This window comes from Somniosus microcephalus, chromosome 1 (assembly GCF_052327205.1).
Source record: "Somniosus microcephalus isolate GS21.2 chromosome 1, FLI_Smic_1.0, whole genome shotgun sequence".
In the NCBI taxonomy this organism is placed as follows: Eukaryota; Metazoa; Chordata; class Chondrichthyes; order Squaliformes; family Somniosidae; genus Somniosus; species Somniosus microcephalus.
This window is the reverse complement of record NC_140987.1, coordinates 294,516,221-294,541,384: the sequence shown is the minus strand read 5'-3', so window position 1 is coordinate 294,541,384 and position 25,164 is coordinate 294,516,221. Positions and strand designations below refer to the sequence as shown.

Below are 25,164 nucleotides of genomic sequence, written 5' to 3'. Positions count from 1 at the left end.
ACTAGACAGACTAGATGCAGGAAGGATGTTCCCGATGGTCGGAGAGTCCAGAACCAGGGGTCACAGTCTAAGGATAAGGGGTAAGCCATTTAGGACAGAGATGAGGAGGAATTTCTTCACCCAGAGAATGGTGAACCTGTGGAATTCTCTACCACAGAAGGCAGTAGAGGCCAATTCATTAAATATATTCAAGAAGGAGTTAGATATATTTCTTAAGGCTAAAAGAATCAAGGGATATGGGGAGAAAGCAGGGACAGGGTACTGAATTTGGATGATCAGCCATGATCTCATTGAATGGCGGAGCAGGCTCGAGGGGCCGAATGGCCTACTCCTGCTCCTATCTTCTATGTTTAATTGCAGAACATTTAGATCCTACCCCTACCTCCCCTGAAAAAAAATTCTCTAATCCTCACTCCCTCTTCTGAACTAATATTTAATATTAAAAATGTATAATTTGACTCTGAATCAGCATTTTGCGAGACATCGTCTTCTTTCTCTTCATACAGTTCTACTGTACTGCCTCAGGTGAATTCAGCCCTGTTTATTATATTCTCTTCTTTTTAAAGGACTGAGACTTCAGTCCAGACCTGCTCTAATTTCACTTCAGGATTGTGACCATTTGTTTACATTCCCAAGTAAATGTACTTAGCTCCAGAGTTGAGACCTTTTAGGACTGATTCTGCACTCACGGGGAGCTCTGGTCAGGAAATCATGGGCCCCCAGTGACTGACTTTCTATTCATTTGAATTAATGGATGAAGAATTGGGCACTTTGGCCCACGATTATCGATCCGACTCTCCCTGCAAGCGCTGCTCCATGCTAGGAGCACGTGTACGTGGGCAGAACTTTCTGGAATTACTGCAGGTACAGAGTTCAATGTTGTATTAATTTGATATAGAGTCAAATGCCACAGAGGCTGTTTTCATTGCTATTCAGCTGCTCCTCCCAAGTAAGTATAATGCAGATGAGGAAGCTATGAGAAAAGTATGTTAATCAGTTTAATATCCTCCAGACTCACCATGCAAATGAGCTTGCCAATTGGAACTATTGTGGTCCAGTTAAAATTTTCATCACTTCTGCACAGTGGCAATCCACCCATTGGGTTTATATGGAGATCGTATTACAGACTGCACATCAGCTGCCTATTGTGTTGCTGTTGTGTATGAGGAAAGACTGGGGCTCTTGAACCTGAGCATGGACCTTATAGATGTGTATAAGATGTTAAATGACATGGAGAAGGTCAATCCAGAGCCCTACATCAAGAATCATTGGCACTAGAATTGAGATATAGACTAAAACTGGTGAAAGGTTAATTTAAGATTGATTTTAGCAGGATATTCTTCAAGTAAGAGTGGGCAACATTTAGGATGGTCCTCCAAGCAAGATTATAGAGCAAAAACATCAGATTAATTCAGGTTCCAGTTGGCTGATGCGATGAAGGCTCTGTATTGGGTTCATTATAAACTAAACCGGCCATTAAGTACCCCGCCTGATTTTACTTTCCATTGTGATGGGGAGTAAGAAGGGCGGCTGATCCAATCCCGGTAGCGTCCCGTTGGGCGGGTTAGGTTCAAATTACCCCCATGTCTTTTTTTCTTCCTCATAATCATCCAACTGGACCTTGAATTAATCTAACGTTTTTACTCTATAGCCTTTTTCACCTCTATTTAGCTTGTGTGTAGGTGCAGTGTGTCAGCCTGTACGGAGTGAAATATAAATTATGGGATGCGACATCCTGATTTTTGAGTTTCCTATTTCTGTGGCTGCAGTTGGATGGAAACTGTACAAGTTGACTCGGATTACCTTTCAAACCGCTTTAAATTGAAGAGGTTCTGGTGTTGGTGCACAGCAGCATTTCATCTGGATTAACCCATAATTTAGCACTTGGAACTATCTCTCCGAATTCCTGCTTCAGATTACATAGCCAGAGAAAGCATCTCCACTAAGCTGACTGAATGCATTTGTTTTCATGGATGTGAAGTTAAAGGTTGTTGCTGGATAAGTTCCCACAAATCTAGCAGACTGGTGATCTTATGTTGAAATCTGTTTTCGTGAAATGTAGCATTGCCTAGCAACTGAGACAGAAGTTATTTCAGAATGTGATTTATTATTTTCCTTTCTATTTTTTTATAGCACCACCAAAATTTACAAGAACTCCCATTGACCAGACGGGAGTCTCGGGAGGGGTGGCATCATTTATCTGCCAAACCTCAGGCGACCCGAGGCCTAAGATTGTATGGTCTAAGAAAGGAAAGAAAGTCAGCTCTCAGCGATTTGAGGTAATGCATCCATTATTTTATCATCAGGAAAAAATCTGTACGGTTCTCATCAGAAACCTCCCCATTTAATTGTTTTGTTTTTCCATTAGAGCTGTGTTAAAATGTGTTAAAAGATGAAGAATTTGCCAACTGGAGTGTCTAGAATTGGAATTTGAACTTGCCTCACTCATTTATGTATATAAGAATTAGGAGCAGGAGTAGGCCATTCGGCCCCTCGAGCTTGCTCCGCCATGTAATGAGATCACGGCTGATCCGATTTGGCCTCAACTCCACTTTCCCGTCCGCTCCCCATAACCCTTAAATATCTGTCTTGCTCAAATATCTGTCTGTCTCAGCCTTGAATATGTTCAATGACTCCGCCTCCACAGCTCTCTGAGGTAAAGAATTCCAAAGATTCACGACCCTCTGAGAGAAGAAATTCCTCCTCATCTCCGTTTTAAATGGGCGACCCCTTATTCTGAGACTGCGCCCCCTAGTTCTAGATACCCCCACGAGGGGAAACATTCTCTCAACATCTACCCTGCCAATCCCCCTCAGAATCTTATATGTTTCAATAAGATCCCCTCTCATTCTTCTAAACTCCAATGAGTATAGGCCCAACCAGCTTATCAAATAACATTTTAATTGTTATACGATTAGTTGGCAATTGTTAATTTATCTTGAGTTGATGTCTGATTCTGAAATCTTCCAACATGAGAAGTGGAGATTTCTCCTGTTCACTAAAATTGTAAACTCATTGTTACATTTTTACAATCCCGCCCCCCCCTCTTTTATTCTGGATTTTTTTGGAAGCTCATATTGAAGGATCACTCTTTTTATGTTCTCGATATCTAGGTAAATTTGCAGCATGCCCTTGTTAAATGATTTTTTTTTTAAATGGCTCACTTGCTGAACACCCTGTCAGTGAAACCTTTTCCGCGGGTCCAGGAGAGTGAAAGTGTTATCTCTCTCCTTCCTCTGCCTTATGTTGTCATTGTTTCTCCAGTTCCTTTGTGGTATACCTTTTGCTCCTTGTGTTGTTTCTGTCACAGTGCCCACTTTCAGCATCTCCTGGTGCATGCATTCCTTTGCTTTTTTTCCTCACCAGCTAAACTAGCTAATTCTATTTCTACATCTATGCCATTATGTCCTTGTGCGCACTTTTAAAGATTGTTGTCTGCTGTTTCTTGCTTTAAATTTAGCTTGTTGGTCTGTGAGTGATATTCTGCCTCACTTGTGTATTTTGGGCGGGATGGTGGGGGGGTGGTGATGTGGGGGGGATTCAGTCCTTTACTTCAGTTATTTGTTTGAGTTTGCTCTCTATATCCCAGAGGATGCCCAGATAACTTTGTAAATTTATCACATGCCAAGGGATTGGACAGAAAAATCTATTCATTTTGTTTAGCTTTACTGATTTCATCATGTGTCCTCTATGTGATCTTCCTTGACATTAGAAGGCTGGAGAACAAGACAACACTCGACTGTGATTTAGGCTTTAATTGCCAAACAAGTTTATTAAAGAGCAAGTTTCAATAATGTGACACAGATTTCATGGTGGTTATTAAATTCAGTAGTCCTGAGTTAGAGGAGCGAGTAACTGATAGTCGCAACTGCTGCACTAAATCATGCATTCTTACACGTGGTTCGTTTCCTTTTCTCACTGCCCACACAAGCTATCTGAAACGACTATCACACTCCTTGGGTTTCACACATTTATTTCCAATTTGAAGTAGCCGGCCTGAGAAACTTTTTCCGCAGAATCACTGGGGCCAAGCAGATTTAAATAGCTCTCTTAAACTCAAAAAGAAGCCGCCTATCAAACATAATTCAAAAACCAATCCAACAAGATGTTTGTAATTGAACTAAATGTCTAAGCTTGGCTTGGCCTCTCCCTTCGATAGTTGGTTAAGACAAAACCACCCCTGATATAGCATTACAGAATTGAAGAACCCAATACCGTGCTAAATCTTAGTCAAAATACTTCAATTTTGTCACATTCGTGTAACAAATATGTTTATGATTTCACTACAAACAGTGAATAAAGGAAATTTTTCATAAGTGCATAGGCTTAACGGTGAATAATTCATCTGAGGCCAACGATTACTTCGAAGGATGTCATTTCAGAAGTTCGCAAGCTCATTGAGCTTGATATATAACACCACATGCCTCTCCCATCGTGTGTAACTGACGTCGATTCATCCGTGTTTCATAAATATAGCAATAGAAAAACTGAAAGGGTGCGTTGTCCAAATTCTCATTACAGCCCCCATCACACTAAGCTTTGTGCCGGGAGCACTGCATCATAGAAATTTACCCCATGCACTTTAAAGATACATGGTTCTGCGAGAAAGTGTTTCATCTGCATTTTAAAACATTTTTAAAAAAAAATTAGCTTCTGACAGTTTCTTGGCCGTTAATAGAATCATTTGTTTAAAAAGAACATTTGCTTAAGCCCTATATTATACACTGTTTGATCAGTATGACTCATTTAGCTAAGTGAACATTTTACCTGCTGAAGATACGTTCCCATTAAAAAGCTTCATCTGTAATTGATAAAATATGCGTATTTGTTCTCCTTGAAGCAGAGTTTCAGTTCTTCGTGTTATCTCTCGCATAGCGTGACTGAGTTGTGAGGCAAATCTTCCTGTGGATGCCTATCCATTTTAGAGTTTGCATCAACTAGAAGGTTTCAACCTCGCTCCCCAGTCTGTGCTGAGTTAGCTGAACTCAGCCAGGTAGCATTTTGGGTTGTTACGATTGTCCTCAGTGCACCATGGGGAAATATCAGTGAGAGTTTCCACTCCTGATTGCTATCCAGCAACCTTCCTGCTGGAAAGTATATGGATGTCAGGTGTGAAAAGGATTGGGCTCAGCTGTGATGCCTTCCGTGGTCAAATAACTGTCGATACTCACGGTCTAGGTTCTGTATGAAGAATGGCCACTTTGGCGATATACTGAGGGAAGGGCTTACTAGTGCACGCGGGACTGTATCTCAGAGAGAGTCATGCCTTGGAAGAGGGGGGAAAAAACAGGATCTGTATTCAAAAAGCCAGCTGCTAACTCGTATGATTTGTTAGAATTTGCATCATCAACTCTGGTGTTTTCTCTTTTAACCCACACATGGTACACCCCCCCACCCCCACTCCCAAACATAGTCCAGTCATGGTTACGTTTTTCCTACCACTAAGGTGAAACATATTTGTTTTGTTTTGGTGCCTTTTTTCTAAGTTATTTACTTCCCTTTTCCTCTAACCTCGCTGGCCATGCAATAACTTCAGTCAAGAGGGAGGAAGGATCTTTGAACACCCTGCTCCTAGCCCTCTCCCCAATGCTGTTCTGAACTTGCTCCTAAAATGTGTTGAGCAGTGGCCTAATGATAAACTTGGATTTTCCCTCTTCCCAAGAGAATGTGCCTGGCAATGTTGCTCAAAGCTTCACCACAGTGACTTGGCTGAGGTCAGGAAAACAGCGCTATGGTGGGTTGTGAAGGCAAGCTCAGATCTCACCTTTTTATGGTGTTTTGTGTTTGTGCTTCATTGTGCTAAAGCGGCAAGAATCTGTAAGTTTACTTAATAGTATGAATTGGGGTTACTACAGATCACTAAGACGGATTCCCTCAGCTGCTGCCTTACTGGCTAACCACAATATTTCAGTTGAGCCCAATCCTTTTGACACCAAACATCCATCTTCCGTATACTTTCCAGTTGTGGTCAGTGGCTAGGAACATAGGAACAGGAGTAGGTCATTGAACCCCTCGAGTAATGTTTCACCATTCAATCCGATCGTGGCTGATCTGTACCTCACTCAATTTACCCGCCTCTATTCCATAATCCCTTGATACCCTTACCCAACAAAAATCTTTCGATCTCAGTCTTGAGATGACCCTGCATCTACAGACATTTGGGGGGGGGAAGAGTTCCAGATTTCCACTATCCTTTGTGTGGAAAAGTGCTTCTTGATTTCACTCCTAAATGACCTAGCTCTAATTTTAAGATTATGCCCCCTTGATCTGGCTTTCTCCATCAAAGAAAATAGTTTCTCTGTATCTACCCTATCGAGTCCCTTTCTCACCATGGCTAATTATGCTCCTTGGTGCTCTGCGGCTAATTATATCAACAAGAAGAACAGCTTGTATTTACATTAGCACCTTTAACGTACTGCTAATAGGAGTTGGCGATAATCAGCACTACATCTACTGCCAAGACCAAGATCCATCTTAAGTATTCTACAAGTGACAATCAAAACCACACTGTGGACTTTGAAGCAATTGAAGAATATGAACCATCGCTTCCTTTTAATCTGCCATGTATTCTCAGGACTTTGACAAAGACCTCCTTCCCAAAATGAAGCCTCAAGCATCACTGTAGCCCAGTTGTGGGAACAGTAAGAACAAAATTGGAGGCTCCACAATAATTTTCGGAGACTTCCACACACCAACTTCACAGTCATGCTTCGTACAAGATTTTGATCTGATGACAGATATAAAGGGCTCTTGTGAAGTAATTCAACAGAATTATCTTTATAGTGACAATCAGGAGAAGAATCTCCCAGCTCGCAGTGAAACTACGTCCAGTTCCTATCCTCCAAGCGCTACCCTCATTAGTCTCCAGCTCTCAAGGAGCTGTGATTCCTGCTGCCACTACTGTGGCGGTTGGCCTTAAATGGGGCAGAATTCCAGGAAACTAACGATCACGGCATCTGCTTGTGAAAACAGAAGTTATTAACATTGACATTCTTCCATTTGTTTAACACTCGCTGCTCATTAAGGCCAATAGAGGGCTTGGTAGCTGCTGTCAACAATCACTAGGAGCTTTTTTCTGCTGGGTGCACTATATATAAAGCTGACTTGGAGGCATATTCTCTCCAGACAATTTACGGATGCGTCTGGAGAGCGTGGCTGCTGCCGTTTCTGCAGAATTTCATTCTGGCAGGAGTCAGAGGGCTGGGGGAGATCAAGGGCTACAGACACAGCTCATAACAACACAAATGAATCCGCCCAGGGCCAGTGCCACGGGCATAGGCCCAGCTGCTTGTCATGAAGGTATCCTTTAGCCGAACAGCTTTCAACTGGAATACAAAGCTGGGGTACAGCCATTGCCCACCTGCCAGCAGGTGACCTTGCTGACCTGACCTGGTCCCACACTCACGGAATCTGAAGAGCAGCTCGTATACGAGAATGTAGATCTAGTTATATATTTGCTACAGATTTTCACTGTAGTCTCCAATTGCAGCAGACCCATGAAATGGTATTTATCCTGAATATAACAAATCAGGATCTCTGCTCACTGCCGCTTCAGTTATAATCAGGCGCCTCTCCCCACCCACCTGACTGTGGAGGAAGCTGCCAACTGCTGCAGTCAGCATTTCAAACAGGAACATGCAGAAAGTTATCGGGGGGAATTTTCAACTGGCTGGCTGCTGCCCCTTTCTTGTTGGAAGAACGAGCCAGTGGCAGAGGAAAATCTGGTGGGCACCTTGAACACCCATTGCCTGCCTGATTTAAATTTTTCAGACAGACCTTTAAGTGGGTGCCCAGCACGTATTCTTGTCTCTTGCATATGTCCTCTGAAGGTGGAAAGAGAGAACACTTGCTAACAGGAGGCCAGATACAGCACCTCATCTTCCGATTAGGCACTCTGCAGCCTTCCGGACTCAATATCGAGTTCAGCAATTTCAGATCATAACCTCGGCCCCTATTACATATTTTCTGGTATTTTTCCACTCCTTTCCCCCTCCTCCCCCTTTCCTTTTGTTTCTCTCTCACACCTGGCAGCTATCTCTTGCCCTGCCAGTACACTTCTCACCTAATCTCAGCCTATTACCATCTCGTCCAGCTTCGTACACCTTTTATTGTCTCTTCTACTACTTTTGTTTCTTTCACTTCTTTTGTCCGATCGCAGCCCTGCCTTCGATCTATTTTCTTTTCTTTCCAGTTTTGAAGAAGGGTTCGACCCGAAACGTCAACTCAAATTTCTCTCCAAGGATGTTGCCTGACCTGCTGAGTTTTTCCAGCACTTTCTGTTGTTATTTACAATTTTTAAGCTGCTTAACTTCACAATGAGTGAATGTGCAGGGCAACAGTTCTGATCAGATTTAATTCGTTCAATCAGTAAAACGTGCCTTCACATAATACAGTAAACTCTCGTTTAAACAGCACCTAGACAACCGGAATTCTTTAATAACCGGCAAAATAAATAGCCGGGCATCTTGCCAAATCCATCCATTTTTCGTTTTCCGAGTCCAAGTTTTCCGCAGTGGCCAAGTTAGTCACTGGTTTTTAATTTTTTTGTGTTAAAAATTGCCTACCTCTCTGTTATCCGGAATTTTTAATCAACCGGCACCATCCCGGTCCCGTCGGTGCCGGATACGAAAGAGTTTACTGTAGTATTAAATAATGAATATGCTATGCTTGCTCACATCAGTGGATCATCATCATGCTTGACTTAAAGATCTCCTCTCAAGAAATACACATAACATCCTTACCTGATTTTGCATGACGGTAGAGCTGCTCCATCCCAAATTTCTGTTGACATTCCATTTGAGCCACAGCGTTATTATTCTAGTGTCAGTCTTGGCTCAGTGGTAACACTTGCCTCTGAATCAGATGGTCAGAGTTTCAAACCTCACTCCAGAAATTTGAGCACATAATCTAGGCTGACACTCCTGAAGTGTCAGAGGTGCCACCTCTTGGGATGAGATATTAAACTGAGGCTTTGTCTGCCTTCTCAGGTGGATGTAAACCATCCAGTGGCACTCTTCAATGAAGAGGAGAGTTCCTACTGACCTGGCCAGCACTTACCCCTCAACCAACATCATGAAAAAAAAGATTTAACTGGTCATTTATTTCATTGCTGTTTGTGGGCCCTTGCCATGCACTAATTGGCTGCGGTGTTGCCCCACGTTACAGCAGTAGTTCCACTTTAAAAGTACTTCATTGGCTGTGAAGCACTTTGGGACACCCTGAGGCTTTGAAAGGTGTTCTATCAATAGAAGTGCTTCCTTTCTGGCACTCAACCTTCCTCCATTTACCTTGTAACAAAGGGGCATGTGATTATAGATGTGTGAAAGACCCTCTATTACACTGTAGACAGAACAAAAATATTAGAACGTGCAATCAGTGTTTTAGTGCTCTATTGAAGCAAAATCCTGGCTAAATCGGTTACCACGCAGAAAATGGTTGGGTGAGGAGCAGTGACCACTATCTGGTTAGTTTCAAGCACATTACTCGAGATGACATTTCTCAACAAGTGACACGAAGCACTCGTCGCACATTCACCAGTCTTTTATTTTGAACTTGTTTGGAATTTGACAAAACAGTGCTCGCATCCCTGAGGCTCCTACTCAGACCTGTCCATCTCTACTCTAACGTGGCACCATTTTTGGAGGGTTATGAATGATATATGAAGGATATTGAATGAAGAAGGATGACAGATTACTCACTTTCAGTTTAATGAAACCTTTGTGTTTTCAAATTACATTATCTTCTATATACCAGTATTGCTGTCTGTCTGCCATCTGAACTTTGATGTACAGGAAAAGTTCTGATATCCGGCACCGACGGGACCAGCGTGTTGCCGATCTATCAAAAGTGCCGGACATGCAAAGTCAACGTTGAAGCATACGGAGATGAAAATCTCCGTATTTGACAACAAACACTGTTGCTCAGCAACAGCTCGTAAACACTCGGCCCGTACCTTGAAGCGTCTCTGAAGCTGTTGCGAAGCTACAAAGACGCTTTCCAGAGCCTGCCTGTTAACAGAATGCTAGGAGAAGAAAAAAAAACTAACTAAAACGGCTGCTGATTTCTGCCGTTAGAGCAAAGTTTCCGGCCATACAACCTCCGGATAAACCAAAGTTTCCTGTAGTTTGAAAATAGGGGTTTATCTTTAGTTATTGTCTTATGAGGCTGTGCTACATAGTTATTACAAAGGAAAGTTTTTTCCTTCCCATTTTCATTTTTATTTAGAGAATCAAGAAAAGAAGGGAATATTGTTGCTGCTATTATATTGTTTGTTGCTGTCTGGGAATTGGTAGGTTTTTATCCCAGATCAGAGGTGTGTTTGTGAAGGATAACCCTTTATTTCTCATCACTGCCTCTAGCCCTAATGCTATTAGCTTCTTTGGATTGAAAGCAACCGAGAATGGATGACATGAGTAGAATAAGTCACTTGATTTGAGAATGCGAAATCTCTTAATGGAAAATTTCCCCTGTGGGATTGTCTGACCTATTTGTATATAAAGGATAACCTGAGCTGAAAGATGAGGGCCACTACATCCGTACAGCAACTTATCTTTTCTCAAACTAATCTCATCATCAAGTTTTTTGAAACCACCCATTACCAAACTGATACCTTTATACTGCCCAGTGAGCGGCAGTGGTAACATGGTGGTAATCTGATTTACAAGGGTTCAGTGTTTAGTTTATGTGTATGCTGTGAGATTAAAATACTCTAGTGCCAGGCTCACAATTTGCACCATCTCGCATGAATCAGCTGTAGGAAGTAACTGCTGAGCCCCACAGAATAAAGAAAAGAACTTACATTTATATATAGTGCCTTCGTGTCCTCAGGACATCTCAAAGCATTTCACAGCCAATAAGTTTACTATTTTTTTTAACCAAACGAGTTAGGTTGATAATGATAGGTAAATGCCACCCAATGTTCGTCTTTTATTATCTTGACTGGCCAGTTTGAGATTGGTCTTAATTCACCCATCGAGGCCACCCTCCCCTGCGGACTCCTCCCAATTGTTGGATTGCAGTTCCTAGGCAGCTCTCTATATAGAAATGATCATGTTTTCCTTTTGGAAATTTGTATAGAATGGAAAAATGAGACAGTGCTCACAGTGCCTTTTCTGCCCTTGCAGCGCGTTCCTATGCAGAGCTAGACAGGTAGCTAACAACTTGATATCTTCCCATAAAAATCACAAGGCTTGACTTTTCTTGTAAACTTTACTGAAAGATTCTTATTGTGAAACTGAAATACAATACAGAAATGGAAGCACACATTAGTATACAAGCACATAACTGATATGCATACACAAATTTAGGTACGCCTGAGCAACACAGTACATTTGGCATGTAACTTACCAAAACACGTGGAAACACAGCTTACTGTGAATATACATTTAGCAAACTGAAAGGCATTCTCTTTAAATTAGCCCTGTACATAGTGCATCAAAATACAGCTACAAGTTAACCAGCTAGACAGAGAGCGAGCACTTCACGGCTAGCTGTGTAAGTTGCTTACAGAGAAAAGTTACAAACTAAACATTTTCTGGAAAATATAGTGCACACTAATCATCTATAACATTCTCAAGTACTTACAGACAAATAGGCCCTGATTTTCGGGCAGCTGTCGGGCGGCTTTTCATGCGGCCGTGGTCCGAAAATTGCGGAAAAAGCGGGTCGGGACCCCCCCCCCCCCGCCTGATTCCCCGCCCTGTCCGACTTTCGGACCGCCGTTTCCACGCGCCCCGCTTCAGTCCCGGCCGCTGCTGGCGGGACTGCTCGTCGGAGCACTAATCACCAATGATCACCTTGTTAAGGACGATTTTCCCGTGCCGTTGCGACTTTGGGGCTTTCCCCACCTGAAACCCGCCTGCGGGGAACCCCGCCGATGAGAGCTGGCGTGAAAACAGCTGGCTTGCTTGCTTGCAGCAGCAGGCCACTGAGGGCTGAAGAGATTTAAAGAGGCAGCATTTGCAGGCTGCAGGACCTTGTTGATCAAGGCTTGGGGGAACTATTTGAAGCCTTAGGAGCAGCTGCAGAAAGTTGGAGCCTCACACACTTCTTCAGTGTGAGCTCCTGGGAAGCCCCTCTCACCACCCTAACTCAGGACCTCCTCAACCGAAGCATCTGCTAGAAGCATGGGAGGCCTTTGGCACCTTCCCTTCCTGGCATTAGAGGATCTCCAACAGCAGAGGTGGCAGCAGCAGAACCAGGAACAGCAGGATGATTACCAGGAGCACCAGGCTGCTGCTCACTCACCTGAAGCTGCACAAGCCAGAACGGGCCAGCGCTTGGAAGTGGCTTGAGAGCACCTTGCTGCGCTGTAGGGGGCCAGTGGGACCCATTTCTGCACTGGCAGTCCTACTCAGAAGGACTTCCATGAAGATCTGGTTTCTCTGTTCAACAGATGGCCAACGCTCCTCAAGAGATGTCATTCTCTTATGAGCACTCACCATGTTTTCCGTATGCTGGCGAGTTATCTCCTCCATGGAGGTTGCCAACCTTTCCATGGTGCTGCGTTCATGCACCAATGACTCCACAAAGGCTCTGCTCATGGTCGCTATGGACCCCTCCATTCACTCCACACTCGCAGCGACCCTGGAGACAAAACCTGCCAGAGACTCCTGCATCTGTGCATGGAGATCCATCACCTCTTCTCTTGCGGATGGACCCAGAGGCAGAGGGTCGAGATGCAGCGCAGCTGAGCTGAGCTGGCAGAGCCCTGCACCCTCCGACGAGGACTCTCCACTGCAGTCCCTGTCTCCAGTATCTGCTGAGGCTCACTTGTCAGCTGTGAAACACCAGGTGACAACACTACTCTATGTCCCGAAGGTCCCCCCGAGGTGTGAGTGTCTGCGCTGGTGCTGGGTGAGCTTACTTCTGCTGACGCTGCACCCTCAGAGGTTGGAGCTTCCTCTGAGGAGTCTGGCTGCACAGCCTCTTCCTCCTCCACAGTGAGGACGGGGGCTGTGGATGGTACTGTGGCGGAGTAAAGGAAGGAGTTACAGATGTAATGCCAAGGTTCCTCTGGTGATTCCCAGCGCGTTGGCATCTGCTGACACCTGCATCCATGCAGCCTTGGTCTCAGTGGGAGGCCTCTTCCTCCCTGACCTAGGGAAGAGGACCTCCTTGTGGGCCCTAACCCCATCCAATAATGCCTGCAGTGAAGCCTCGTCGAATTTGAAGGCAGCTCGGGGTCTGGCACTGGCCACAGCTGCTGCAGGCTCCTCTGCCATCCTGTATGGTTCATTTGGAAGCCTTCAGAGGATGCAGTGCTTGCCATGGCGATGGAGCGGGAGAGCCCCTGAGGAAATTCACCCCCGCCCAAATAAAACCCGGACCGATTTCACCTTCCTTGGTCTTTGGATATAGCTACATGATCTCCCCATGGACTAGTGGGTAAATGCACTACCGTTGGGGTACAGAGTCATACAGACCAGAAGACTCCCAGCTCTGGAGACTGATCTTTGCTGAGGTAGCTGATTTCACCTGGGGCAGCGGTTGAGATGCTACCATTGGTCTCACTATCCCTGGTGTGGGGGGGGAAAAAATCAGTCAATTTTCCCATTCTTGACTGCTGTCAAGTGATGATGATTGGAAAGTGCATCGTGACCATTAGGTGAGGACAGGACCAAGCTCGCAGTTGAAATGGGTACCAACCATCACTGTTCAGATTCACAAGTGGAAGGTGGACACTTGGGCAAGATACTGGTGAGCTGCCAACACCTGCAGCACCGTAACCCTGCAAAATGTCATCGATTACATTCAAGGAAGGGAGAACATCTAAGGGGAGCAAAAGATAGATACACGGAGCTGCCAGTGAGACCAAGAGATGGCCATTGAGTTAAGTGAATTATTTTTCATTCCATTTTCTGAGCACAGCTAAGCCATGTGCAACAATTGATGCATCCCCCGTTTTACTAAAACCCTTTTTTCCTATTGTTTATTTGCCCAGTTTAACCCTGTGAGAGAGAGAAAGCACACCATCAGCATGTAGTCTGAAAGCGACTTCAATTATGGGCTGTAACGAAGGGTTTCGACCTGAAACGTTGACTCTATTTTTCTCTCCACAGATGTTGCCTGGCCTGCTGAGTTTTTTCAGCATTTTCTGTTGTTATTTTGGATTTCCAGCATCCGCAGTATTTTGCTATCGTATTTTGCTATCAATTATGGGCAGTGTGGGCAAGAGGGCTTGAAGCCGTTAAGAGGCCCGCTAAGTAAACACTCTTGATGATGTAGAGCATGTACGCTCACCTACGAGTAGTCTGAAACACAGAAACCAAAAATATCTAGAGTAAAACACACAAAAAGACCCAAAAATGTAATAATGAACACAAACTTCCTGTTACCAGGTGCTATTATGAAGATTAGCACCAATAGATAGGCTGATAAGTGCAGCAAAGTTGTTATTTGAGCCTGCTGAGGTTTTATTAACGGGTGGGGATAATTACACGGTTCCGTTGTTTTTATTTTTTCTCTTCCTCTGCTGCAGGCACTGACCCCTGCCTGGTTATAGTCTTTAGACTCATTTAAGGGGAAGCTAGATAAACACATGAGGAAGAAAGGAGTAGAAGGATATGTTGATGGGGTGAGATGAAGAGGGGTGGGAGGAGGCTCGTGTGGAACAGACCTGTTGGGCCGAATGGCCTGTTTCTGTGCTGTAACTTCTGTGTAATTCTATGTAATGTTGCACTGAGTAGCCGGAAGGAAGGATCACCCATTCCTTAACAATTCCCCTTTGGGCGAACAATTTGCTGTAGGAAAAGCCCAAGTGTAATTGTCAGTATTCACACGGTGTCTACCAATCTTGTCCATACAATAAGAAAACAAATCCATTGTACATTTGAGCTGATGGTGACATTTTTCAACAGATGGGAGTAGGTTCACATGAAATTTAAATTGAAGACGTTAGCTTGAACAACAGCATTTTTAATTGGTCATCAGGTAAGTACTGTCAAAATTTGCCTTTAATTTAATCTAGTCAAGAAATAAACTTTGATTATTTTAGTTTGTAAATAGGTGTATTTAAAATAGTGCACAGCAAACTTACCTACTGCGGCTCAATTCTTTACTCCCATTCTCCAAAAAATAGAAAAAGGATAGCTAAAAGGAAGTGGGCACGATTTTGCCAGCCCTGGGGAGGCGGGTATGGAGGTGGGACTGCCGGTAAAATGGCAGAATCTGGGGGCGGGTGCCCAACCCGCCTCCATGCCATCTCCCCAGGAGGCGGGTAGCCGACCCGCGCCGGGTCCTGTCTCGGAGGCAGGAAGGGATTACAGCCACTTAACTGCCTGTTAATAGGTAGTTAACAGGCAGATAAGAGGATCATCCCCATTTTGCCCTCACAAGTGCGGGCTTCCCAAAGGCTCCGAAACCTGCCAGGTCAGCGAGGCGAGTAGTGGGTCTGCGGGGGTCTGCGGGGTGCAAAAGTGTGTTGTGAAGGTAAGTGATGGATGCAAGAGTGGAGAGGTGAGTATCTGAGGTAAGTGCAAGGTGTTAGTAAAGTGTACTTACCTTTGTTTCTTCCTGCAGGCTTCAGTCGGTGTGTATGCGGAGAGTCTCGGACCTCCGTGTTGGAGATGACAGATGCTGTTGCATTCTCAGATGCAACAACCATCTCATTTCTGTAAAAGAAAGAAGTTTGATGAGATCTTGAATTCAAGACCTCATCAAACTACAGAGAATGTCACTGTTTGACAGTTTGACAGAGCTGTCAAACAATGACAATTCATCTGTCTAAAATTTTTGACAGATGAAACAGCATACGTTGACGTTCTCTGCAACCGTCTTTCCCTTAATTGGCCTGATAAGCCCGTTGGGACAAGGTCAATCAAGGGAAAATAGCGCGGGTTGGCCAGAAGTTGATGGAGGCGGGACTGAAACCCGACAAGAGGGAGTCCCGCCTCCAAAAGCTCCCCATTGAGAAAATCACCCCCTCAATGTTGGCAACAGTAGTCTCTAGAATGGCCGACATTATGGTGCGCCAAACAACTCTTAAAAATTAGAAGACAAGTATTCTAAAACAATGTTGCTGTTTATGTCCACAGGTGATAGAGTTCGATGATGGATCTGGGTCTGTTCTCAGAATACAGCCATTACGGACGCCACGGGATGAGGCTATTTATGAATGTGTAGCCTCCAACAGTGTTGGAGAAATAAGTGCCACCACCAGGCTCACAGTGTTACGTGGTAGGTTTCCATCAGCGCAGTAAACTTAACCCAGCGCTGCAAGGCAGTCTTAAGTTTCTCTTTCATTTTCAGCTGTGAAGGTAAGCTGTGAAGAGTACTGTCCATTTGATATACATGGCTGGCTTGGATTTTACGATGCAAATAGATAAATGTGTAGAAACTAATTGGTATTAACATTTTCCACTACAGTATTATAGAAACAGAATGTTCCATTGCTGCGAGAGTTATTATGACCATGCACCTCAGCAGATGAATTAACTCTTGATTTAGAATATCAATATGCGGACTTCTCAGTAAGGACAAGAAATGCATATTTTGATGAAATCTTTAAAAAAAATTGGCATTTTGTGATGAATTATTCTTGTACTACCTTGCAGCATTTTCATCAGTATTTCATTTCTTCACATGAGGGTGTGAAATAAAGATAAAATTGCTGAAAGTGCTTGCTCGCTCTATTGTAATCTGGTCTGTCGAGGATATTTGATCCACAGCAAGTTCTGAATTGTATGTTCAGCAAGCCAAACAAAGAGGTACTGTTGGGTAACGTGGAGAGTGGCATTCTGGGAAACCAACTGCACACCATTTTATTGTCTTAAAATTAAAGAGCTCATAATACTGATTGAGAACACAGCAGCGTTCCTTGCCATTGTCTAATACTGTGTGACCATGATTAGCATGTTCATTACAATGCTATTTTATTAATACCCCTTCTTGAGGATAAACATTGCTGTCCTGCTGTGAAAGCAGTGCTGAGCAGTTTATGTGATGAAGTCAAATCCATTCAGATGTCTCAGTAGGAATGTTAGGGAACAAAGAACAGCTGGTTACAAATTGCAGACAGAACGCTATGAAAGAACAAAATAAGAGGATAGCTGGCAAGAATGGAGTGTGCTGCTTCTGGGAAATAAAAGGTTAGATGTGTATCATAACCGGTTCGTGATTTGTGTTTTCCTGTAACATACTCCGTTATTGATTGTTGGATAGTTTTGGGTGTGAGTTAAAATACTGTTCTTTAGCAATTCCAAGATAGATCACTAGCTTTTGCTGTAAAATTATCTGTGGACATTCTCTATATGGGTGATATTGAGGATTTGGAAAAGGTTCAGAGGAGGGCCACAGGATTGATTGCCAGTTTAAAACAACTTAGCTACCCGGATAGGCTTAAAAAGCTGGGTTTACATACTTTAGAGAAGCGCAGACACCGAAGCAATTTGATTGAAGTCTATAAAATAATGAAAGGAGTAGATTGTGTTCACATTGACAAATTATTTCAATTAAATAGGTTGGGGAGGATCAGCAGTCATGCTTATAAATCATAAAAGGGGCAGAAATAGGTTAGATGTTAGGCGGTCCTTCTTTTCCCAGAGGAGAGTAGACCTATGGAACAAGTTAGTGGCTCATGCAGTGAGTACCTTCAAAAGAGAGCTGGATTAGTTCCTGGCTGGGGCAGAGGTCATGCCATAAAAGAGGTAGGTACCAGGTAATATAAGTCATGGTTAATGTGGTTTCCGGGTCTAATTTCAGGCACCTAGAGGGATTGAAGAGGAATTTTCCAGCTATTTTTTTCCCTAATTGACCTTGGGGGAGAAATTCAGTTGTGAGCGCCACCCGTTAGCGCCTTAAGAGGGCGATAAGTGGGACGCTAACCAACTAGCGCCCGGGCGTGGCGAGCCCTGCGCCTCTTGCGAAATTGAGTGGACATTTAGCGGCGGCGCTAAACCCTACTGCCCGCTCTCCTGCGCACGCAGATCTTGACGTCATTCCAGAGCGCAACGCCCTTGGGGCGCCCTGGACTGGAAATTCAGTGGTGCCCCCCTCCTTTCCGCCTGTCGCTACCAACAACAGGTTGACAGGAACTCTTCCCAGTCGCTGTGGGGCTGGGGGGGCGCTATTTAAAGGGGGCTCTTCCTGTCTTCTGTGTGGTAGCCATTTTTGGACCACTCGTTCTGAGAGAGAGAGAGAGAGATTTGCTGAGAGACAAAGGGAGAAAGAGAGACTTCTGCATTGAGTCAACGCTGTCTGAGGTAGTTTTGGCTTCTGCTCATAATTTTGTAGTTGCTTTGCTTTTTCACCGGCATAACTTTGATTGCTCACATATTATGGGGGCTGTAATGGATGGGCACATCGTGCTTCTCCACCACATTGAGAGGGCACAGAGACGCAGAGATAGAGTGGCAATCATGGCCAGACGGAGGAGGGCCAACAGGCGTCGGTACAGGAGACCTTACTCTCCCAGGGTTTTTCGACAACAGTTCTCATACATCAATATGTCTGAGGAGCAGTGTTTGCGAAGGCTGCGATTCAGCAAGGAGGTGGTCACTGAGCTCTGCCACCTCCTCCAGCCAGATCTGCAACCTCAACTGAGGAGCAGGACGTCTCTGTCGGTGGCAGTGAAGGTAACAGTGGCTCTCAACTTTTATGCCACCGGCTCCTTTCAATCTGCTACTGGGGACATTGCCAATATCTCCCAGTTTGCGGTGCATTGCTGCATCTGTCAAGTCACAAATGCCCTCTTTAACAGGAGACGAGAGTACATCTCTTTCCTGATGACCCCTGACAAGCAGCAAGATCGCGCAGCGGGCTTTGCAAGAATAGCGGGCTTCCCCATGGTGCAGGGCATCATTGACTGCACCCATGTGGCTTTGCGGGCGCCGCAAAAGAATGCCGAGGATTTCCGCAACCGAAAGGGCTTCCATTCCTTGAACGTCCAGTTGGTCTGTGACCACAGACAGCTGATAGTCGCTGTCAATGCCCAATTTCCAGGCAGCAGCCACGATGCCTTCATCCTGCGCCAGACTTCTGTGGCAGACCTTTTTGAGGCCCCGCTTCACCCAGGAGGCTGGCTTCTCGGGGACAAGGGCTATCCTCTGTGCACCTGGCTGATGACCCCGCTCCATTCGCCCAGTACCCCTGCAGAAGAACGATACAACGAGAGCCATCAAGCTACCAGGAACATCATTGAGCACACAATTGGCGTGCTCAAGCAACGGTTCCGCTGTCTGGACCACTCTGGAGGAGCCCTGCAGTACTCGCCTGAGCGAGTCTCCCACTTCGTTGTTGTCTGCTGCATGCTGCATAACCTGGCAATCCTCAGGACCCAGCCAATGCCAGCGGGCCTTGGAGCACCAGCAGAGGAGGAGGAGGAGGAGGAGCAGCAGCACCAAGACGGGAGGGAGGCACAAAGTGCAAGGGCTGTCCGTCAAAGTCTTATCGCAAGTCGCTTCTAGGCCCCCTCTGAGGGAATGGCTTCTGCCATTCAAAGAACCTGAATGGAACCATGCCGCAACCCCTAAGCCGGTCAAGGCAACAACGAGTGCAAAGAGCAAACAGGCACATTTTGAATGAACACACTTCTTTATTAACAAAACTGTGTATCCTTCCCAAATGACAAAGTAATAGAAAGAAAGACACAAAGAAACAGTCAATCACATAACTGGCTCTCACAACCTGGAGACAATGTCCAAAACAGTAACAAAGATATGACCATGATCCTCGGCCTTCAAAAAAACAATGAACCACTTTTTGCCACACCTTCTACCTTTTGCCCTTCGAGGGTGATCTGCTTCTCTTGCGAAATTGCCCCCTTCCCACCCTGCAGCTCCTCCGCACTGGGACCCCAGTGGCTGCAGCAAGACTGGGGGAAGGCTGCTGAGTGTCAGAAACTGAGATTGCAGATGTCCTTGAGGGACGGCCTGGAGCAGCTCTGGACCTGGAGGGCCCGGCTGCTGACTGCTCCAACTCTGCATGGGCGGCACCAGTCTGTCCTATAGGTGGTGGCAACTGCAGTGGAGAAGTGACAGTGCTGGCAGCAGGAATGCTGCCATCCTGATAGAGGACAGCACCTCCCCGCTCGACCGACACACTGGCACTCCCACGGGGCAGCACTTCATCATGCGCAGCAATCTGCGGGAGCACAGATTGCTGGCCTGCTGCGGCGCGGTGAGAGCTCCGGGGAAATCTGCCCGATCCAGCGAGGGTGGCAGCAGTTAGTGCTCGCGTGGCCTCAATCTGCGTCTGCATGAGCCCACCCACTGACTGCATTGCAGCACTTAGCATTTGCGTGGCAGACGCCTGTGCTGCACCGAAGTCCTGGACACTCCTTGCCAGTGACTCAATGGATTCGGACATCCTTGCCACTGCAGCCATGAGCTCAGTGTCCCTTTGCTCCGCCTGGGCGCTCATTTCAGTGAGGAGCCGCACCTCTTCTGCGCTTACTGTAGCAGGATTGAGGGCCATACTCTCCCTCCTGGGAGAAGGCCCCCGAGCTTCCCTACCCCCCTCGCGTTGCTGCAGCCCGCTGGGTCCTGGAGCTTCACCCTCATCAGACCATTCCCCCCCCTCCAGGGAAGGCGTGTCCCCAGTATGGCCATGGGCTGCCTCGGCAGAGGGTTGCGCTGATGGTCCGGCTTCCTCTTCCTCCTCGCCTTCAGATTCACTCCCAGTGGCAGCTTGAGGGCCCGCCTCCTCACCTGGTGAATCAGCACCTGAAAGCAGGGAGGTACAAGAGTGGCTTTTGCATGAGGACAGGGTGGCAGCAAGGGAGGAATGAGTGCAGCGATGTACTGATTTGGATCGAGAGTGTCAAAGGATGCTGTTGTGAGGAACAAGTGGAAGGAGCGAGGTCTTACCATTGCTGGCCAGAACGGGTTCGGCGTCTCCAGTGGCAACGGAGCCAAGCATCCGGCTTGCCACAATCTGGTGGACTCGCTGCTCTAGATCGGTCAGGGCTTGAAGGTAAGGTCGGCGACCCCCAGTCCATTGCTGCTGTCTCCTATTATGTGCCAGCTTACCCTGCAAGAAAAAGGACGGGGCCTGAGTGAAGTTGCAGCTATGATCTTGGCTGAAATGCCTCCCATGGTCGAATAGCCCTTACTGTGTGCAGCCATGATCTTGGCTGAAATGCCTCCCATGGTCGAATATCCCTTACTGTGTGCAAAGTGCTGAATGTGCATGTGAGTTTCCTGAACGGGCCAAAGGTGTTGGAGGAGTGCTGGGCATTGGGGCTTTCAAGACCTTTTGGCCATAAAGCGAGATCAAGTTGGAGGGATGAAGAGGTTTCTGAAAAAGGCACTCACCCTGACGACCCGAGTGAGGTCGTTGAACTTCTTCCTGCATTGCACAGGGGTCCTAGGCACCATGCTGCTGGAGGTCACTCTGTGAGCCACCTCCCTCCAAGCTTTTTGGTACTCGCTGGGCAGAGGCCTCCTGCCACTCTCTGGGCACAGGAGAGATCGCCTGCGCTCCACCGCGCCAACCAGAGCCTCCAAGGCCCCCTCGCTGAAATGGAGCGCTCGCTCCCTGGCCCTCTCCATGGTCCTTGGCTGCAGGATTTGGCAACAGGTCTGTCCAGGCCAAGATTCAGGGCTCCAGTGCGCAGGGTGCGGCTGCAAATCAAGATCGACCCTCCCCTTTAAGAGCTGACCGGCGCCAGCGTGTCTGTGTGCAATCGCTAACTGACAGCACCTGCGCTGCGCCTGCCCTCTGAGTTAGCGCCTCACTCCTCCGGCTTAGCGCCTTAAGACAGTCATGCAGCGCCTGATTTAGCGCTGCAATCAGCTCCAGGGGCGAGACAGACCAATTTCGTAGTAGGTGGCGATAATTTGCGCCGGGCGCAAAACTTTGTGCCCGGCCGAGAATTGCGCCCCAAATGGGGCAATACCGAATTTCTCCCCCCTTGTTTTTAAAATCTGGTTTTTCGCCTCTCTCAGGAGATTACATGGCTCCTGGTGGGTAGGGAGTATCGTGCTCATGATGCATAAGGCTTCATGACTGTATGGGACAGGCTTGATAGTCCAGCTGGTCTTTTTCTGTCCGACGTTTTCATATGTTTCTGTAACATTGTATTTAGGAGCCATATAAATACAGACGTTCAAAAATGTTCGAGCAAAGGCCATGTTGTGTCTGAATCAGCCTCTCTTTGAGTATTGCCGCGCCAGCTTTATTCTCATTTTTTGCTAGCAGCAAAAATACTTCATATTTTCAGACAGCCAGCACAGCCACTAGGAAGGATGTGGAAGTCATGTATTATCACCACACACAGTTTGTTTCCAGCATGGATTATATCCCTACCTCCCTCTCCCCCAACTCTGGGAAATTCCACTGATCTACCCACTCCGTTCCATACGATTGCACATCTGTTTCTAGTCCTGCTTGCACCAATAATGGTGACCATTCTGTTGTATTTTTGAAAGGGAGTGTGTGCTGCCAAATTTAGGGATATAAGTGTATATAAAATGATGATAAAGTAATATTTGACTTTATTTTAATGACTTTTTGCTGATACTATTTAAATCAGGGAATTGTTGGAAAAGAGTGGAACAAACCAAAATGATTCATCTTCCTTTGTAAAAATCATGAATTAAATTACATTTCAAAAGGATGTCAGCGCTTGCAGGAACAAGAGGCCAGTGATTCATTGCCCTTGATATAATGATGAATATCAAAAGCATTTAAGGAAATCGATAAGTCTAGGGGGAGTGGAGGAAGGCAGTGACTTCAGACATTTCGCTTCTGTCAGAAATATCAAAAACTCTTGCTCTGGGAATGTGAAGCTACTGCTTTGGCATTAACATACACTGTGCAGCATCTGGTTAAGCTAAGAGTTTCTGGGACATACAAGTACAATCTGTGCAATTAACAGAATAAAATGGGAGTCTGAACGCTGTATAGAAATTGTGGTACAGCTTGTCAGAGTGTTGTAGCTTGAAGCTAATGCACCAACACTTAAGGTAAGTGCACTTAATTCTGACATGTGCCATTCAAAAAAAATAGCACATTTTAACTGTGATGCATTAATAAGGGGAAGATCTTAATAGATTGTGGAGCTTATAACCTAACAGTGGCTATACTATCCCAAAGGGATGTCTGAGTAAATTTCAGTCAGTGTCACATTTACATCTAGCCCAAGATGATGACAAATAATTGTTCCTGTTCTATATTAATTCAGGTGCATTTCCTAAAAAAGTATTTTCTCCCCTGCACAGCCTCCCAGAATAAAGTTTCTTCCAGCAGTGAGTGTACATAAGCATTATTTCCACTCCCTTCACCCCACCGTGCCATTAGTCATCTATGTCCTAAGCTCTGGAATTCCTTCCATAAATCTCTCCACTTCTCCACCTCTCTCTCGACCTTTAAGACCCTCCTTAAAACCAACGTCTTTGACCAAGCTTTTGGTCACCCCATCTGGTATCTCCTTCTTTGGCCTGGAGTCGACTTATGCTTTGTGAACAGCTTTGGGACATTTTTCTCTGTTAAAGGTGTTGTATAGTTGTTGTTGTACCCATCTGTGTGGTTACCACTAATTCTGCTTTGTGGCACGTTAGTTGGAAATTCTGGAGTATAAGCTGAGCCGGAAGCCCTACTAGTTAATTTTCCTTTCTCTCCTTTTGCTGCTGAGATAGGTAACCTGATCAGGAAAGTCAGCTTGCTGTTTGAGGGGCAGTCTGGAAAAAGTGCCAGACAAGGCTGGGATTTGAATCTGTGCCACTGAGGTGATTATGCAGTCTTTTGGAATCTTACAGCACAGAAGGAGGCCATTCGGCCCGTCGTGCTTGTGCTGGCTCTTTGAAAGTGCTGTTCAATTTAGTCCCACATCCAGCTTTTTCTCCATAACCCTGCAAATTAATCCTCTTCAAGTACATATCCAATTGCCTTTTGAAAGTTTTTATGCAATCTGATTCCACCATCCATTCAGGTAGTGTGTTAGCAGCCTATTGAGGCATAAGGAAGAGTTGATTTAAAAATAGAATCTCTCCAGTTGGATGCTCTCCCCTTACACAGGTACTGCATTGAGCAGTGCGAACAACTAGCTCATTCTATGCAAGTAACAGCTTTCTATTGAACACTTAATAAAATCAAAGCCTTTATACAGCCAGCTCTGCTGATATGTTTAAAAATTTATACTGAACATCAGAAGTGGAGGAGTATTTCCTGTGTGTATGTAGGCCCCTCAATGGCTTGCCTTAGATGTTCATTTAGGGGAATATGAAATTATAAAATGGAAGCTGTAAGTGAGCTTGAGGAATATGTCATGTAACTTTTCCTAACCATTGGGACCACCAGTGATAATGAGCCTTCTGTGACATGGCAATTTGGTTTTGAGAACATGGTGATCAGCAAGTAAATCAAAACACTTTCTTGACAATTTTCCCTTTCTCAGTATGTACAATACAAGGATCACTGGATGTCTGATTCAATCAGTACATGCAATTTTCCACCAACAAAAGGGAGAGAAAGTGCCTTTTCTTTCACTTTGTAAATTACAGCTTCTCCCGTCGCCATCTTTATCCTGTGACAAATGTTATTCACTGTGGCAGTTCAACAAAGGCCACACTGAAGATAATAACAGTATGAGAACAGCAAAAAAAGATATACAGATGATCTAGATAGCATTCGCCTTTTGCCTGACTGTGGTAGTAATAATAGTTCTGTGAACCCTTGTCGCATTTTTTAGTTTTACTGTCGAATGGTATTTTGTCAGTAAAAAATATACATTGAAGACTGTAAATGACTTCAAATTAAGTTTGTTTTTTATGTGCAGTTCTTGTGGTGAAGATTAATAGTGTCTGTTATCAAGTAGCTGGAGGGTCCAGTCTGATTTCATTAAAATGAATTTTTAAAGCTGCCCTGATTGCAAATTTAATTGTAAGAGGAAGTAATTGGCAGTGTCGCGTGAAGTGATTTACTTCTCTACCCAGGTTGGCAAAATCAGACCATTCAGTTTCAACTGTTTTGGCAGTAGCAATTTTGATTACTTTGGGTCAGCGGCAGATCACTAAGTGCACAGTTAATATTTGAGGTATTCTGCTGGCCCATCAGACAGACGCAGAACAATCATCCAGCCATTCCTGTGCTCCATTAATCTTGGTGCCTACCCATACTGCTGACATTTCCCCATTCTAATCGAGTCATCTTAATATCTCCCATATGATGAGACATATAGACTGACTGTGAAATTACCTTGATCTCAGTCAAAGACAGTTACATAAC

At 45.2% G+C, this 25,164-nt stretch overlaps 1 protein-coding gene across 13 annotated transcripts in view; it reads left to right on the top strand.

Moving 5' to 3' along the window:
• LOC147124842 (receptor-type tyrosine-protein phosphatase delta-like) overlaps positions 1-25,164 on the top strand; it is a 921,962-nt gene that overhangs the window by 341,888 nt on the left and 554,910 nt on the right. For all 13 annotated transcript variants that reach the window (XR_015079123.1, XM_085993952.1, XM_085993950.1 and 10 more), the window contains exons 3-4: positions 2,134-2,279; positions 16,035-16,176. Coding sequence is in view for 12 of the 13 variants with exons in the window: in XM_085993952.1 (XP_085850078.1) it covers positions 2,134-2,279; positions 16,035-16,176 (288 nt within the window). In the remaining variant the exon portion in view is untranslated. The remainder of the gene's footprint in view (positions 1-2,133; positions 2,280-16,034; positions 16,177-25,164) is intronic.